At 58.5% G+C, this 13,652-nt stretch overlaps 1 protein-coding gene across 34 annotated transcripts in view; it reads right to left on the bottom strand.

Moving 5' to 3' along the window:
* Positions 1-4,170: 4,170 nt before the first annotated feature.
* The window catches only part of NCOR2 (nuclear receptor corepressor 2), a 211,475-nt gene continuing 201,993 nt past the window's right edge, over positions 4,171-13,652 (bottom strand). For 20 of the 34 annotated variants that reach the window (XM_072802173.1, XM_072802172.1, XM_072802174.1 and 17 more), the window contains 8 exons: positions 13,471-13,616; positions 12,818-13,011; positions 11,812-11,961; positions 11,067-11,215; positions 10,203-10,256; positions 7,125-7,346; positions 5,933-6,112; positions 4,171-5,325 (listed from right to left, as the gene is read on the bottom strand). In XM_072802173.1, the coding sequence (XP_072658274.1) occupies positions 5,144-5,325; positions 5,933-6,112; positions 7,125-7,346; positions 10,203-10,256; positions 11,067-11,215; positions 11,812-11,961; positions 12,818-13,011; positions 13,471-13,616 (1,277 nt within the window). In that variant the 3' untranslated portion in view covers positions 4,171-5,143. The remainder of the gene's footprint in view (positions 5,326-5,932; positions 6,113-7,124; positions 7,347-10,202; positions 10,257-11,066; positions 11,216-11,811; positions 11,962-12,817; positions 13,012-13,470; positions 13,617-13,652) is intronic. The other 14 variants (XM_072802180.1, XM_072802189.1, XM_072802192.1 and 11 more) reach the window with 4 other exon arrangements.

Genomic DNA, 13,652 nt, shown 5'->3' with positions numbered 1-13,652 from the left:
GGGAGGACCTGTCACATGGCTGCCAAGCCCTCAGGTTTCCTGGAGAATCCTCCCCTCCCAAAAATCCCCCCCAAGGATGACCCTCCTCGGCCTCAAGGACAAGATGGTCAGGGACGCCCCCTCGGCCCCAGCTGCTGGCAGTCCCTTTACTCCCCAGACATGCAAACAAGAGTCCCCGCTGCCAGCTGCCAGCCCACCTGCAGTATCCTCCTTTCATTTTCTATCCAGCCCTTTCAGTCTGCTCCTTGCCGGGTTGCCCTGACTCCCGCCCAGGGGAGTGCGCGGTGTCTCTGCAAGAGAACCACAGATCGCATCATCTCCCTTACAGAGGAGGACACTGAGGCACAGAGGGTGCACGTGACGGCGTCAGGGTCACACAGCCATTCAGTGGCTGGTGAGGATGCCTGCTCCTGTTCCCTGCCCTCACCCGCTCCTGGCCAGGGGGCTCCATCCTACTCTCCTCTGCCCTGTGAACCCCATCCTGGCCCCCACTGGTCTCGGAGGCTTCTCTCTCTCTCAATCCATCCAAGATGCTTGCAAGCTAACGTCACCCCAATTTCAGAAAAGCAGCAAATCACCTTGTTGGGCTCATCCTCTCTCAGAAACTCCTGGGCCCCCACTGACTCACATGTGGCCTCCCTTGTCTCCCAAATGTCCCACTGGGTCTCACCTCCCAGCCTTTGCCCAGGCAGGCTCCCTCCATTCAGCCCATCCCCCTACTCCTCCAAGAACCACCACCTCCAGGAAGCCACCCTGACTGCTCCAGTTGTCAGTGTCTGTGTCATCCAGCCCCAGGAGGGCTTTCCTGAGCCAAGCCCGGTGCCTCGGGGACTGGTCTGTTCCTGCCTTCCCTGCGGGCAGCAGCTCTTTAGGCTGGGCCTCCTTCTACGTGTGCCCTGAGCGGAGGCCTGCGGGCCGGGCAGAGGGGAGAAGCCAGGCGCCAGGCGAAGGTCCAGCTCCGACCTTGGACACCCACCCCCGCCACCACGGTGACGGCTGGCAGCCCACCCCAGCAGAAACACCCGATCTGTTTGTCAAGAACACAGGTTCTCAGGCTGCATCCTAGACCTACCTATTCACTTCCACGTTCTCTAGGTGGGGCGCGGGAATGTGCATTTAACCAACCTCCCAATGTCCTAAGACATGTGGACATTTGTCAACAACTGTCCTTCACCTTACAAATCACATGCTGGTTTCCTATTAGATCTGCTTCTTACAGAGTCTGTTCAGCTTAACAGTCGCCCGGGGAGCTCAGTCCACAACAGGGCAGAAGGGGAAAACAAGAGCTCTGCCTTGAGGGGCTCTATCCGGTTCGGGACATGGGGAGCCTGCAGTGCGTTACTGGAGACCCAGAGGAGAGAGAAGATGGAGAGGTAGGAGTTCTTAGAAGAGGCACTGTTCCAGCTGGGTTTTGAAGTGTGTGTAGGAGTTTTCCAGGGAGATGAAGGTCAGGGGAACAGCACAGGCCTCTGTTTTAAAGATGGAGCAGTGAGGACCCCTGGGTGGCTCAGCAGTTGAGCGTAGGTCGTGATCCCCAGGTGCTGGGATCGAGTCCATCATTGGGCTCCCAACAGGCAGCCCGTCTCCCTCTGCCTGTGTCTCTGCCTCTCTCTGCCTCTCATGAATAAATAAAATCTTTTAAAAAATAAAATAAAGATGGAGTAGTGAGAAAACCAAACAATATGGGAGTCTAATGAGTTCTTGGGGGGTTGAGGACTGGTTGGTTGGGCTTGGAAGACAGAGTGGGCCCTCCCCAGGTGACAGGAGGCCATGAGCTCTCCCTATACCCTGCAAACACCCCTGTGTTGGGTCAGGGCCACCAGCCCTCAGAGGAGACAGAAGTGCTAGATAGTGTCAGCTCTGAGGCCATGGGGTCAGAGGCTGGCAGAGATGACCGTGTGGACTGAGACTTGTGCCCCACCCCCATCACTCTGGTCTGACTGCAGCTTAGGGAGGGGCCAAGGGATTCTGGGTGGCACCAGCATGTGTGGCCAAATCCTGGTGGCTGGCGTGGTCAACACAAGCTGACCTGCCCCGGGCTCCAGATGGGGCTGACCTATATGCTGACCAGGCAGGTCCCAGCCAGGACAAGACCCTTTGCTGGCCCGACACTGCCACCTGCCTGCCGGCCTCAATAGTACATACAGTCCAGATGCCTGGCCAGATGCTGTAGATGGAGGAGCACAAGGCCCACTGCCACTGGGGGCAGGCACTCACAATGTCCCCAAGGCTACACAGAACATTATCACTAGGCCAGGCTCCAGGCCTCTGCTCATCTTGCCTCATGGCACAGGCCTGCAGGAGAAACTTAGGGTGATACAGAGTGCCAGGGAGGTTGGGCAGTTACCTGGACTTAGACCCGTCCTCTGCCCCATTCCTGGGGCCTCCCGGATACACACCCTCAGCAGTGGGGAGGTGGGGTGCTGGCTACCCCAGGAAGCTAGGTAGCACCAGACTGGAGGCTGGGGAGGGGATGGCGATTTCTGCCTCCAGTGGATCCTGGTTCTCTCTATGCCTGCCCAAATCCCATGGGGTCTCTACAGTGCTGAGGGTAGGGCTGGGGTCTGACGTCTGGTGAGGGCCAGGGGTGCCCTGGGCCTGCAGCCACCCTTGCTGGCAACTCCTCACTGGAGCCTTGCAAGACTGGTTCCGACTATTCCCTTGGCCAGACACACCTGTTTGCAAACAGGCTGGGACAGCCTGGGTCCCTCCCCGGGTGGACCAAGGGGCCAGCACCCACAGGGCTGAGAGGCCAAGAGGCAGGGACAGGGCATATTCCAGGACCATGACATCCAGGCTCGGCATGATGAGCAGAAAGAGAACCTGCCCTGCTTAGAAGACCTTATAAGCTTCATCTCTAGCTCCTGACCCCTATGAGGGGCAGAGGACCCCCCTTCCAAAGTCCTCAAAGCTCCCAAGGGTTTCAGGGTCCTGGAGACCCAGGGCCACCCCCAAGAGCAGACCCAGGACTAGGCACGGCAGCCAGAGGCCTTCCCACGGTGTGCATGTCCTAGCTGCCTGCTGTCTGTGTGCACGTTAGGCAGTCGAGGGGCTGTGGCCTAGCCTCATTCAGCAGACAGAACCTGAGAGGGACACAAGTCGGTGGCTGCTCACCCCACAGAGCAGGGCTGGCCTTGGCTCTGCTGGGGTGGAGTTTTTCTGAATTCAGACCAGTAACACGGGGGTGGCTGACAGGTGGCTACTTGGCTCTCGGCTGCAGGGGGGCACTTAGGCCAGGCCAGACTAGGGGGAAGAGCACCGGAGGGTGCTCCTCCCTCTGGGTGGACAGACGGTGGGTACCTGCACACACAGGCATGCAGATGGGACGGTGGGCAGCAAGGATTCCCGAATGTCCTTCCTCAATCACACCCACCCAGCCGGGCAGTGGGGGCTGAGACTGGCACCTGTGAGCCAGGACCGGGCGAGTCTGGAGGATGCAGCAGAGGCCAGGGGTGCCGACAAGGTGTACGTAGGTGAGGGGTGACAGGGACGCTGCCAGTGCCCATGGCAGACAGACACCGCATCTGCCCAAGGCCGAGAATGGCAGCCCGTCTGAAACCCAGGCTCTGCTCATAAGGAACACGGGAGGTGAAGAGCAGACTCGTTTTGGGGATGTGTCACACTAAAACTGCAAGAAGCAACTTGGTGGCTATTTCAAGACACAAGCTGGTGAGGACTGCTGTCTCTTCTGTCTCGTGTTTGAAGAAGGTGGTGACGGCAAGGGGTCCGATTCTTAATACGATGTTGGCACGAATGAAATTAAAAGTATTTAACGATTACGGATCGATGGTGGTGAACCTGAACATCCTCACCGTAAGTGTGATGCTCTCTCCATGGGTGTGAGAGCGGGGAGCCCTCCCCCCAGGGGCGTGAGGACACCATACCCCTACACACACACAGGGTGCACACACTGGTGTGCATACTTGGTACCGTCCCTTCCCAGGGAGGAACGTCTAACACCCTAACCACGGGTGTGACTGTGGGATGCCCTCACGGTGACTCTCCGACCCTGGGCAGAAATAACTCAACCGCAGAGGGAACATGTCGGGGGCATTTCGTTCGGGGGGAGATTTCCTTGCCCCTCCAGGTTATGGCTCCTGCTGTCCCCCGAAACTCCAGGTGCCCGCCCTCTGGCCGCCCTGTCCAAGCTAGAGAAGACACCTTTGTCACTTGAGTATAATTCGCTTTTTAATGAGAACAATGTGTGTAAATGACAGAACGCCACCGCCGTGCGCAGGTGGCGGTCACAGAATACCCATCAAGTTTATTCTGCCCAAGGAAGGGAAGGAGGGAGGGCGCAGGGTGCTCACGAGCCGCAGCCCCGCCCCCCCAGGCCTGTGGCCGATGGGCTCACTGCCTGGTGGCCTGCACACGTCTCTTGAACGATAAGCAGAGATCGAAAGCACAGCAGCAATAATACTGGGTAAAGTCCTTCCTTGCGTAAAACATCTGAATTAATTCATTGAAGGTATCAAAAATATACCCTGTAAACCAATACATCATTTACACCTGCCTTTCCTTCCCACCGCTGCGGCGACGCTGTGCGAGACAGATAGTCCAGTTCCTCGGAGCGTCCGCTCGCCCCAGACCGCACCCTTTCGCCCACCCATCCGGCCCAACTGGGTTTCCGGCAGTCTCGTTGACTGGGGCAGTCCATGGAGCCCGGGACAAGAGCGTGGGGGGCTGAACAGGGCCCGTGTCCGTCTGTCCAGAGCGAGAAGCGGAATGGGGACAAGGGAGGGTGCGGGGGCTGCTAGCTCAGTTTAGACTTTGGTTCCAAATGTGATAAGGGGGGAGGCAGTGGCGTGGGAGGTGCGTGGTCATCCTGCTTTGGGTCCCTGGCCGCCCCGGCTGCGTGCGTGTGGCCACCACACACCACCGCGCCCCCTCCCTGGCCCCTCCCCTCCCGAGCACCAGGTAAACATCCCCTGAGTAAGGTCACTGCACAGGACCAGCCCGGGGCGGGAGTCGTAGTTAAGGCTTTAGACAGGCAAGGATGCCAGCTCTGGACGGACGGACGGGCGCGCAGGCAGACTCAGGGGCTCCTTCCTCAGTGGGGGAAGTCGGCGGCTGCCCCACTCCTTGCCCCGCTGTTCTGGCCACTCGCTGGGTCCCGGTGCCGCCCCCCACCCCGTTCTGACAGTCACTCGCTGTCGGAGAGCGTCTCGTACTGAGAGCAGAGCAGCGGCTTGGGCTCCTCGTCCCAGGCATGGTGGGGGCCGGCAAGGGGCCCGCTGCCTGCAGGGAGGCCAGGTGGGGGTGGGGAGGCCATGACACCCGCCTGGAGCCGCATGATCAGGGGGTTGTAAGGAAATGGTGTGGAACCTGCCAGAAAGACCAGGAGAGACCATCAGGAGGCCCCCATGGGCTGGGCACTCCAGGCCCACCTGCCCACCTCACCTCAGCTTCCCATGTCTGGCCGCTGTCCCAACACCTCTTAACCCCTGCGAGGTTTCTCAAAACCACAAGGGTCTCCTCACCAATGCCACCCCCGCCCCATCATCATGCCCTGACCACCTTCACCTAGACCAGCAGCGGCCTCTCTGCAGTTCCTGCCCTTGCTCCTTGGGTCTCTTCTACAGCCAAGGGCTCTCTTGAACCTACATCAGATCAAGCACTTCCCCATTTACAACCTTCCAGGGCCTCCTCATGCTCACGAAGCAAACTTGGCTCCATGACCAGCAAAGCCTGTGGTATCGGCTCCCTCCTCGCTCCCTGAACCTTCCCTCTTCTCCGGTCAGGACCAGAGGCCAGCCTCCCTGGACAGCATGCAACACACCCCCTCTCCCTACCTGGGCCCCAGTTCTCATAAAAGAGGTCAGAGCACACAGTCTGCATGCACACAGTAGGTGCTCAGGCACCCCTGATGACCTGGGCCCCCTGCCTATGGGCAGCCAGCAGGCCCACGCACCCACCGCTCCCCGATGCGCACCTGCCGATGAAGGCCGGTCCTCCCACACGCGGTTGGTGAGCGGGGTCCGGCGGTTGCAGTCCCCCTCCGAGTGTACCGAAGACACGGAGGGCGGCCGGTCCCCAGATGCCAGGCCCGGGGCTGGGGACTTGGCTTTTCGGCTGCTGGGTCTGCCAGAGACTTTGGCCTTTCCACCACCACCTGTGAGGGGACACATGGAAAAGGGTGATGTCAGATTGTGGAGATGGCACTCATGTGGGGGTAGGGGTGGCGGTGGTGGGGAGGCCCCCAGGAGGGGCAGGACGCGTCAACCTGATGGACAGACCCAGCCCTGGGCCTGATTCTGGAGGTGGGTTTCTACTAGGGAAGTGGGATGAACTACTTTCAAAAGCCACTCAGGCTGCCCTGAGGCCCACCTGCCATCCGGGGCACGAAGCCTTAGGCCTCTGGCTTGACCCGGACCATTGCCCCAGGACTGTGCTGGGGCTGGGAAGGCTATAGGCCCTTTGCAGAGAAGCTGGGACCCCTGGGGCCAGGCCTGGGCCCCCACTAAGTCCAGAAACTCTTCCTGGGACCAAACCGTCCAGGTTGGACAAATGGGCCCTAGGTCTCCCTGCTCGGCCCTTGCTCAGACATGCAGAGGTACAGAGAGGGAGCTGGCTCCTCTGGCTTCCCTGACTCCTCGGAGTTTGGGCCTGGCACACAGACAGTGGTCTCCTCACCATCAGATCTCAAGTCAGCCAGGGTCACACACAGGTGGCCCCAGTGGATGTCCAGCCCACGGGCCTGGCTGTCACGAGCCAGGCTGCCACAAGCCCAGGGGTCACCCTGACCCAGAGGTGGGCCCTTTGCTCTAGCCTGATTTCCCCCAAGGAGACACAAAATGGGCCCGGACGCAGGCATCCCAGGGACCTGTGTCCAGCAGGGGAGGAAGGCAGGGCAGGGCTCGGACAGCAGTGAGTGTTTTTAGAAAAGCAGCAGCTCCTTTGGACCTAGTGGGAAGGGGGGATGGGTGGGGGCTGGGGCCGTGCCCGCCCAGATGGGGATTAGCCGACTCCAGAACCACGTCAAACAGGCACAAAAATAAAGTCACAAGCTCCAAAGCTGGAGGGGGCTGGTCAGAGGACCGCGGAGGCACAAGATTACGGACACTGGGATGGGGACAGGCGGGGCGGGTGGGGCTGGAGGGCCGAGGCAGGGGAGGCCTGCAGACCTGGCGAGGTGAGTGCGTGTTCGCTCCGTCCGTCAGCAGCGGTTATGGGTATAGCAGCGGGCAGGCTGGCACTGGCATTCAGAGGGTTAAAAGCATTGGCGCTGAGCGGGGGCTCCTCCCACTGATCATATTTACCCATGAGCGCCTTTCTAATAATGGCCTCCAGCCCCATGTTGGTGCTGGCATGCTCCTGCACCGCCTGGCTTCTGCAGGTCATAAGGCCTGGGAGAGAGACACACACACACACACACACACACACATACACACACACACGGGGGCCAGGAAGGGCCGGAGGGACAACAGACGGAGGGAGAGAGAAGCAGAGAGAAGGGAGAGAGAGGAGAAGAGAGAATACACAGTGAACACATTTTGGCAAAGCAACATGTTTCTTCATTTCCCTAGTTCCCCCCCCCCCCGCCCTCATTTTCCTGCAGCGTGTTGATGGGGTAGACTTGGGCCCTGGGGATTAGGGGCTTGGGAGGCAAGGTGACCACCCCCCAGTCTCTCCCACTCTGCCCTCTGGGGTATCAGAAGCCCCGCTGGCCCCACAAATCCCAGCTGGGGCTGCTTCTCTTCTAAAATTCCAAGGGGCCTTGAGATGGAATCGGGGAAGGGGTGTGTGTGTGTGTGTGTGTGTGTGTGTGTGTGTGTGTGTGTGTGTCAGGGGGTGGGAATCAGAAGGATACTCTGGGGAGACACAGCTGGGAAACCAGGTCAAGCCAGAGCTTGGGACTGGGTGTGTGTGTGGGTCCACCCTGGGTCTCCTGGGGCTGGCGGGGGCTGAGGAAGAGACTCTGGAAGGGAAGGTGACCCCCACGAGGTCCGGGACCCTCAGCACACCCCCACCAGCTGCCCCCCAAGCTGAGCCTAACTCTCCTCCCCCGCCTTTCCCCACCCGGGAGCCACTAAGAGAAAGAGGTGCAGAGACGGACGGTGAGGTGAGGTGGGGGTCGTAGCCATGCAGTTACGGTGCGTGCGGGGGGACAGGGCAGAGCTAGAGACGCTTGCATGACCGCCCTCAGCCCAGTGATCTCGTCACAAAGTGGTCGAATCAACAGACTGGTCCCCAACAGTCCCTGCAGACACCCACTATGTAGCCACGTGAACTCAGCCTTTGTCATTCACCAGGTGTTCTGTCCCTTTCTCATTTTCTTGTAGATCATTCTGGGGACTTTCACAAACCCTGGGGGCATCTCTTCTCAGCATTTTTGCTAAACCAGATTTTGCCAACGAAGCTCAAGTCCCCTCTGCCTGCCGTCCTTGGGCAACATCTGCAAGGATTTTAAAACTTCCACTCTGGCGAAGTGCGTGAATACCAGGCAGCCGGCAAGTGGGTCTTTCTGCCCCCGGCTCGTCTATGAACTACACTGACGGCTTCTCAGTGGCTTTGAGGATCACATTTCTGGGCAGTAACCGTTTGCTCCCTGCGTTTTGTTTTTCCTTTCTTCCTTTTAGCTCCAAACTTGGTCACAGCCTGGGACACATTCTCTACCTTTTTAGCTGTGTCTCAGGCACATTTCACCAGCACTTAAAAAAAAGTGAGTCGGGGGGCTGGGGAGCCATGTCTCTCAAGAAAACGCAGTATTTCCAGCATGGGGTGGGCACCGGGAAAAAAAAAAATTTGTGATCCTCCAGGCTAAGAAAATAGTGCGAAGTGGAAAAGATGATGTGAGCTGTACAGGCTGCGGCAGTTTCTTGGTGGATCTAGCGATCCCAGATGCTCCGGAGGCTTCCACTCAAGGTCGCAGGTGTGGGATCTGACAGTGCCAGGCAGGAAGGAAGCTTGACTGCCTCCAGTTACAAAGGCAAAGTCTGATGTGGGGCCAAGCAACAGAGACTGGGGCCCGGGGAAATGTGTGTGCACACGCATGCTAAACTGCTTACAGAAAAGTCAAATATGATTTACACAGAAGTCTCAGCACAGATCTTCATCATACCCCTGCATGGATCTCTATGGACAGAAGTATCTGGTGTGTCCACTGCCTGTGTCAAGATTTACAACATTCTGGAAACATTCATTTCTAACCGTCTTGTTGGTTCGACCAAATTGTCTCCTCCCTGTTGTCCGAGGCCCAGTGAAGCCCCCTGGATCTAGTCTCTGGGTAGATAGATGAGCCTTGGTTAAAACCCCCACTTGGAGGTTCTGATTACCTTCAATTTTGATAAAATCCAATGGTTGTCTTTTGCTCACCACATTCCCAGGGCTTGAGGCCTCTCATGGCCCCAGGGAAGGCCAGCCTATCTCCTCTCTGCTCCTCTGGCCTCAGATTCCCACTGAAGGCCCAGGACATAGAGGACACAGCCCTGCCAACGACCCTGGCACCCCCACCCCACTGGACAGGGTCTGCCCACGGAGGCACCAGTCCTGAGCTGGTCTGGGCTCAGTCTCTGTATGCTGGACTTTGGAAGGCATGTCCCTAAAACCCCACCCCTGGTCCTTCTGCGCAGCAGGAGAAACACACACTGTGGCCCCTACCAGAGGCTGGGGACCCAACCCTCAGCATCTGCCAAGTCCAAAATATCATAGCAGGCTGAAGCTTTAGTTTCAAAACGTGTGGGAGTTTTCACCCATCTCCATAATACATCTTCGTTGTTCCCCGAGCTGGTCTGAATGTTCGAGTACAACTGATGTTCTCTATAAAAATGCTCACTTGGACTGTTAGAGAAGCCTGTGTGCACCAAGCACACGCCCACACTCCCGGTCCACACTCAGATCTCCACCAGAGGCCCCGCCTTAGAGCTGGTGTTTCCAGATAGTTGTGTGTGCACCTGACTCTGTACTAAACATACTGGGAGGCCTTGAAATGTAACTCCAATGTAGACTCCTTGCAAAGCCTTGCCAGCCTTATGTGTATTTCCCCACTGCTGGGTTTGCCAAGTCCAGAGGGAAGGATAAGGATACACTTGACCTAAAAGGCTTCCCCTTCATCATGACTATGGCTAGGGTGAAAGCCACACTCCCTAAGTCTCCTTCCAGATCCCACACACCAGCTTAACCTCCCCAGCACGCAGCCATGACAGGGGATGGGGAAAGTGGGGAGGGGGCTGGCGGCCATGTAGCCCAGGCTGGACAGTTACCTGCTCCGGTGATGGCAGGCATGTTGAAGATCTCCGTCCCGGGCTGGCCGATATCTGGGGGGAGCAGGTGACAAGATGGGTAAGGCCTAAGGGCCCACTGGTCCTAGGGGCAGTCACCTGCCCCCACCTGTCCTCTAGTCTAGGCAAGGTGCACCATGTGGGGAATCCATTCAGTGTATACAGATTCACAAGGTCTGGGGCAGGGCTACATATGCTGCATCTCCAACCAGCTTGCCAGGGCTGCTGACCTGCTGGCCCACAGACTGCACTTGGCAGGGCTCTGGCGCTACCAGCCTGCAATGGTCTAGCCCCAGAAAGTTTCAGGAAAGGCCCTACAATGCCCCCAGACTCCCCTACCAGCTAATGAGCCCCCAGCTAGGGCCTGTGGCAGCTTCTACACGTGCTGTGATCTGCTATGTGCCAGGCACTGTGCTAAGGGTGGGGGAGTTAGGACTTACATCCAGCAGCCCCATAAATGGAAAAAACATGTGTGATGAGCACTGTTAGCTGGGAATACACACAGGACCCTTGGGCGGGCAGGCCCCCAATCCCTGATACCCAGGATGGGGCTTGGCACACACCCATTCCTGCAGGAATTCACCACATGCCCATAGTGTGCCGGGCACCACATCCTGTAGCAGCCAGCACCGCCAGCAAAGGAGAAGCCACCCGGAGCTCCCTGAATGTGGGGTGAAGGGTCAGTGGGACAGGTGGTCGGTGGGGCCACCAAGCTTTGGAAAGTATTCTGTGGGTTCTAGCCCTGTGCAGGCCTCCAGCCCCATAGAGGCTCCTGCTTCCTGGGGTGGGGGGGTGGGGGGTGGGGGGTGGGACGGGGACGGGGAGGGGGGCAGGCGCATGGCTTACTGTACTCGGGCTCATTCCGGTTGTGAGTGTTCAGCTTCTTGTTGATCTCCTGTTTTTTAGATTTGACCATGGCAGAGTTGCTCTCAGTCAGTTTGCTGAAGAAGGCGGGTGGCTGGCTGGTGTTGCCTGGGGACTTGGAGCCCATCCTGCTGCAAAAATCAGATGTCCCAGGTTGGCTTGCTTAGTGCTAAGCTTGCATACCTTCGTTGATGGGGCACTCATTACCTGCCATGTCTTAGAAACTCAGAACCAAGCTTCTCCTACCCCACGCCTACATCCTTAATCTCTTAGGGATTCCGTCTCCTGCAATCTTCTCTGCAGTTCATGTGTCTGGGCTTGGACTGCCTCTGGAGAGCCCCAGTTGCTCTGAGGGGCCATGCTAGTCTACCTGCAACAGCCCGGCGCCTTGGAAAGGGCCTCAGGAACTGCGCGTGCAACCAGAGCGCACCTTTCCTACGGCCCACAGTCCTGGCTGCCTCCTATCTCCACCCACCTGACTGGCCTAGACGTTTAGCTCCTGATTTCTCAGGTCTTCAGCAAGTGCCCCAAGTAGGGGCCTGGCCTGAGCCCAGATACCGCAGTTCAAGGCACGCATTCTGCCATGGAGGTCCCTCGAGCTGGGACACCTGCTTAGCAGCCCGAGATCCCTGAGCCACACACGAAGTGCTTGTGAACCCCCAACTGCAGAGTGGTGCAGCGCAGCCGCGAGTCGAGCCCCAGGAGAGCAGGGGCGTCATGGAGGTACCTGGTCTCGGCCTGCTCCCCATCCCGGTACAGCAGCGGGTACATGGTGCTTCGGGGATGCCCGGGCTCTGCCAAGCCCTCTGGTGGGGACACAGGTTCGATAGCATCCTCGCTGCTGCCCAGGGCTGACGTCTTGCTTGGCTCTGGAGACCTGAACAGACAGAGGGTGCTGGCTGTACTCAGAGTCCAGTGCTCCACCCCAAGATGACACAGGGATGCGCCCCTCTCTCCACTGCTGTCCCAGCCCTGCCCCGCTCCATGTCAGAGCTCGGCCACTCTTCCCACAGAGGGCCGGAGGGCTGCTCTTTTAAGCTTTGTGGGCCACGTGTGGTCTCCGCTGTAGTTTCTTCTTTTACCATCTTTTAAAAATATAAGACCACTTTTAGCTCCTGGACTGTGGGCTGGACTTGGCCCATGGGTGGTAGCTGACCCCTGCTGCAGCCCATGCCAGGTCCCCCACTGTTCCCCCAAGGATGTCCTGTTGCCTTCCCACCCTTGTGCCTGACTCATGTGGCACCTTGAGTGGATCCCTTCAACAGAGAGAAGGGACTGCCCCAAAGCCCAGCACTCCTGGGGGACCCAGAGATGAGTGTGTGTGTCTCCAGGGAGGCTGCTAAGAGCACAGAGCTCTGGTTCGAATCCTGGCTCTGCCACTTACTGGCTGTGCACCTGTGGATGAATGGATTCCCTCTCCATACCTCGGTGCCTTCATTGGTGAAATGGGGATAATATTGCCTGCACTTGCTGGGCTGGTGGTAAGAATTCCAGTAACATGTGTGAAGTGCTTATTAGCTCGGTGTCCGGAGCCCACAGATTGTGATGCACATGTCAGCTACTACCTACTGGCACTGTGCCCTTGAGCAAACTCCCGCATTTCCCTCAGCCTCAGTTTCTCCTCTGTGCATGCATAACAGGGGCGTCTTGCACTTGTTCAACCCTTCCCCACAGACATATGATGAAAGCCTCCCAGAAGCGGAACAACAAGGCCACCTGTCCCTGACACTTACCTTTTGCCCCCTTCACTGTGGGGTGAGCCACGAGCTGGGGCGCCATGGTCTGGGGGTGGGAGGTAGAGGTCGCTGGGTGGGCGGCGCAGGTCCAGGACCGGGCAGCTGGCTCCAGGGAAGGAGTAGAGGGGGGCAGGGAGGGGCGCGTTGAGCTGCTGTGGATGGTGCCGCGTGTAATCCTGTGTGATGACCTCCTGCAGGCCAAAGGTCAGAGCAGAGGCACAGGGTCAGGCAGCAGCCACCCCACCGGAACCTTCAGGGTGGGCAAAGGCTAGGTTGAACTTCAGGTACAGAACTAGGCTTGGTTCCTGGCTTTCTGGGTGCTTCAGGCCTGCCTACAGCAGCCTCATGGTCCCTGTGTGCGCAGGGTGGTGGCCCCTGGATGGGTCAGATTCCACTGGCCAGTATATATAAGATATGGATCATGGACTCACGCATCCCAGGCTCCATCAGCTGGAGGACGGGGCGGTTACCACATCTGAGTTTGAGGGCTTGCCCTTGCCAACCCCCACATCCTGGGTCCAGTCTGCCAGGACTCAGTTTACCCACCAGACCAAGAGGCTGTGTGTGACCCTCCCCGACCCTTCCCCAGGACCATGTCCTGGCCCAGGTTCAAAGGTGATGAGGAGGGGTGGCAGAGAAGGGGTAGTTACACTGATGTGCTGTGCCAGGGTGACCACCCTCTGGTGACCTTTGACCCCTGGGGTGGTCTGGAGCAGCGGGCTGGACGAGGACTGGCTCTCAGGCAGTGGCCGCAGGTGTGAAAGGTGTGCAGCCTCACCGCTGAGCTTCCCGGGGCCTGTAGACAGAGCAGAGCTGTTTAGGCCATGGGAGG

This window comes from Canis lupus, chromosome 27 (genome assembly GCF_048164855.1).
Source record: "Canis lupus baileyi chromosome 27, mCanLup2.hap1, whole genome shotgun sequence".
Classification (NCBI taxonomy): Eukaryota; Metazoa; Chordata; class Mammalia; order Carnivora; family Canidae; genus Canis; species Canis lupus.
This window is presented reverse-complemented; position numbering and strand designations above follow the sequence as displayed.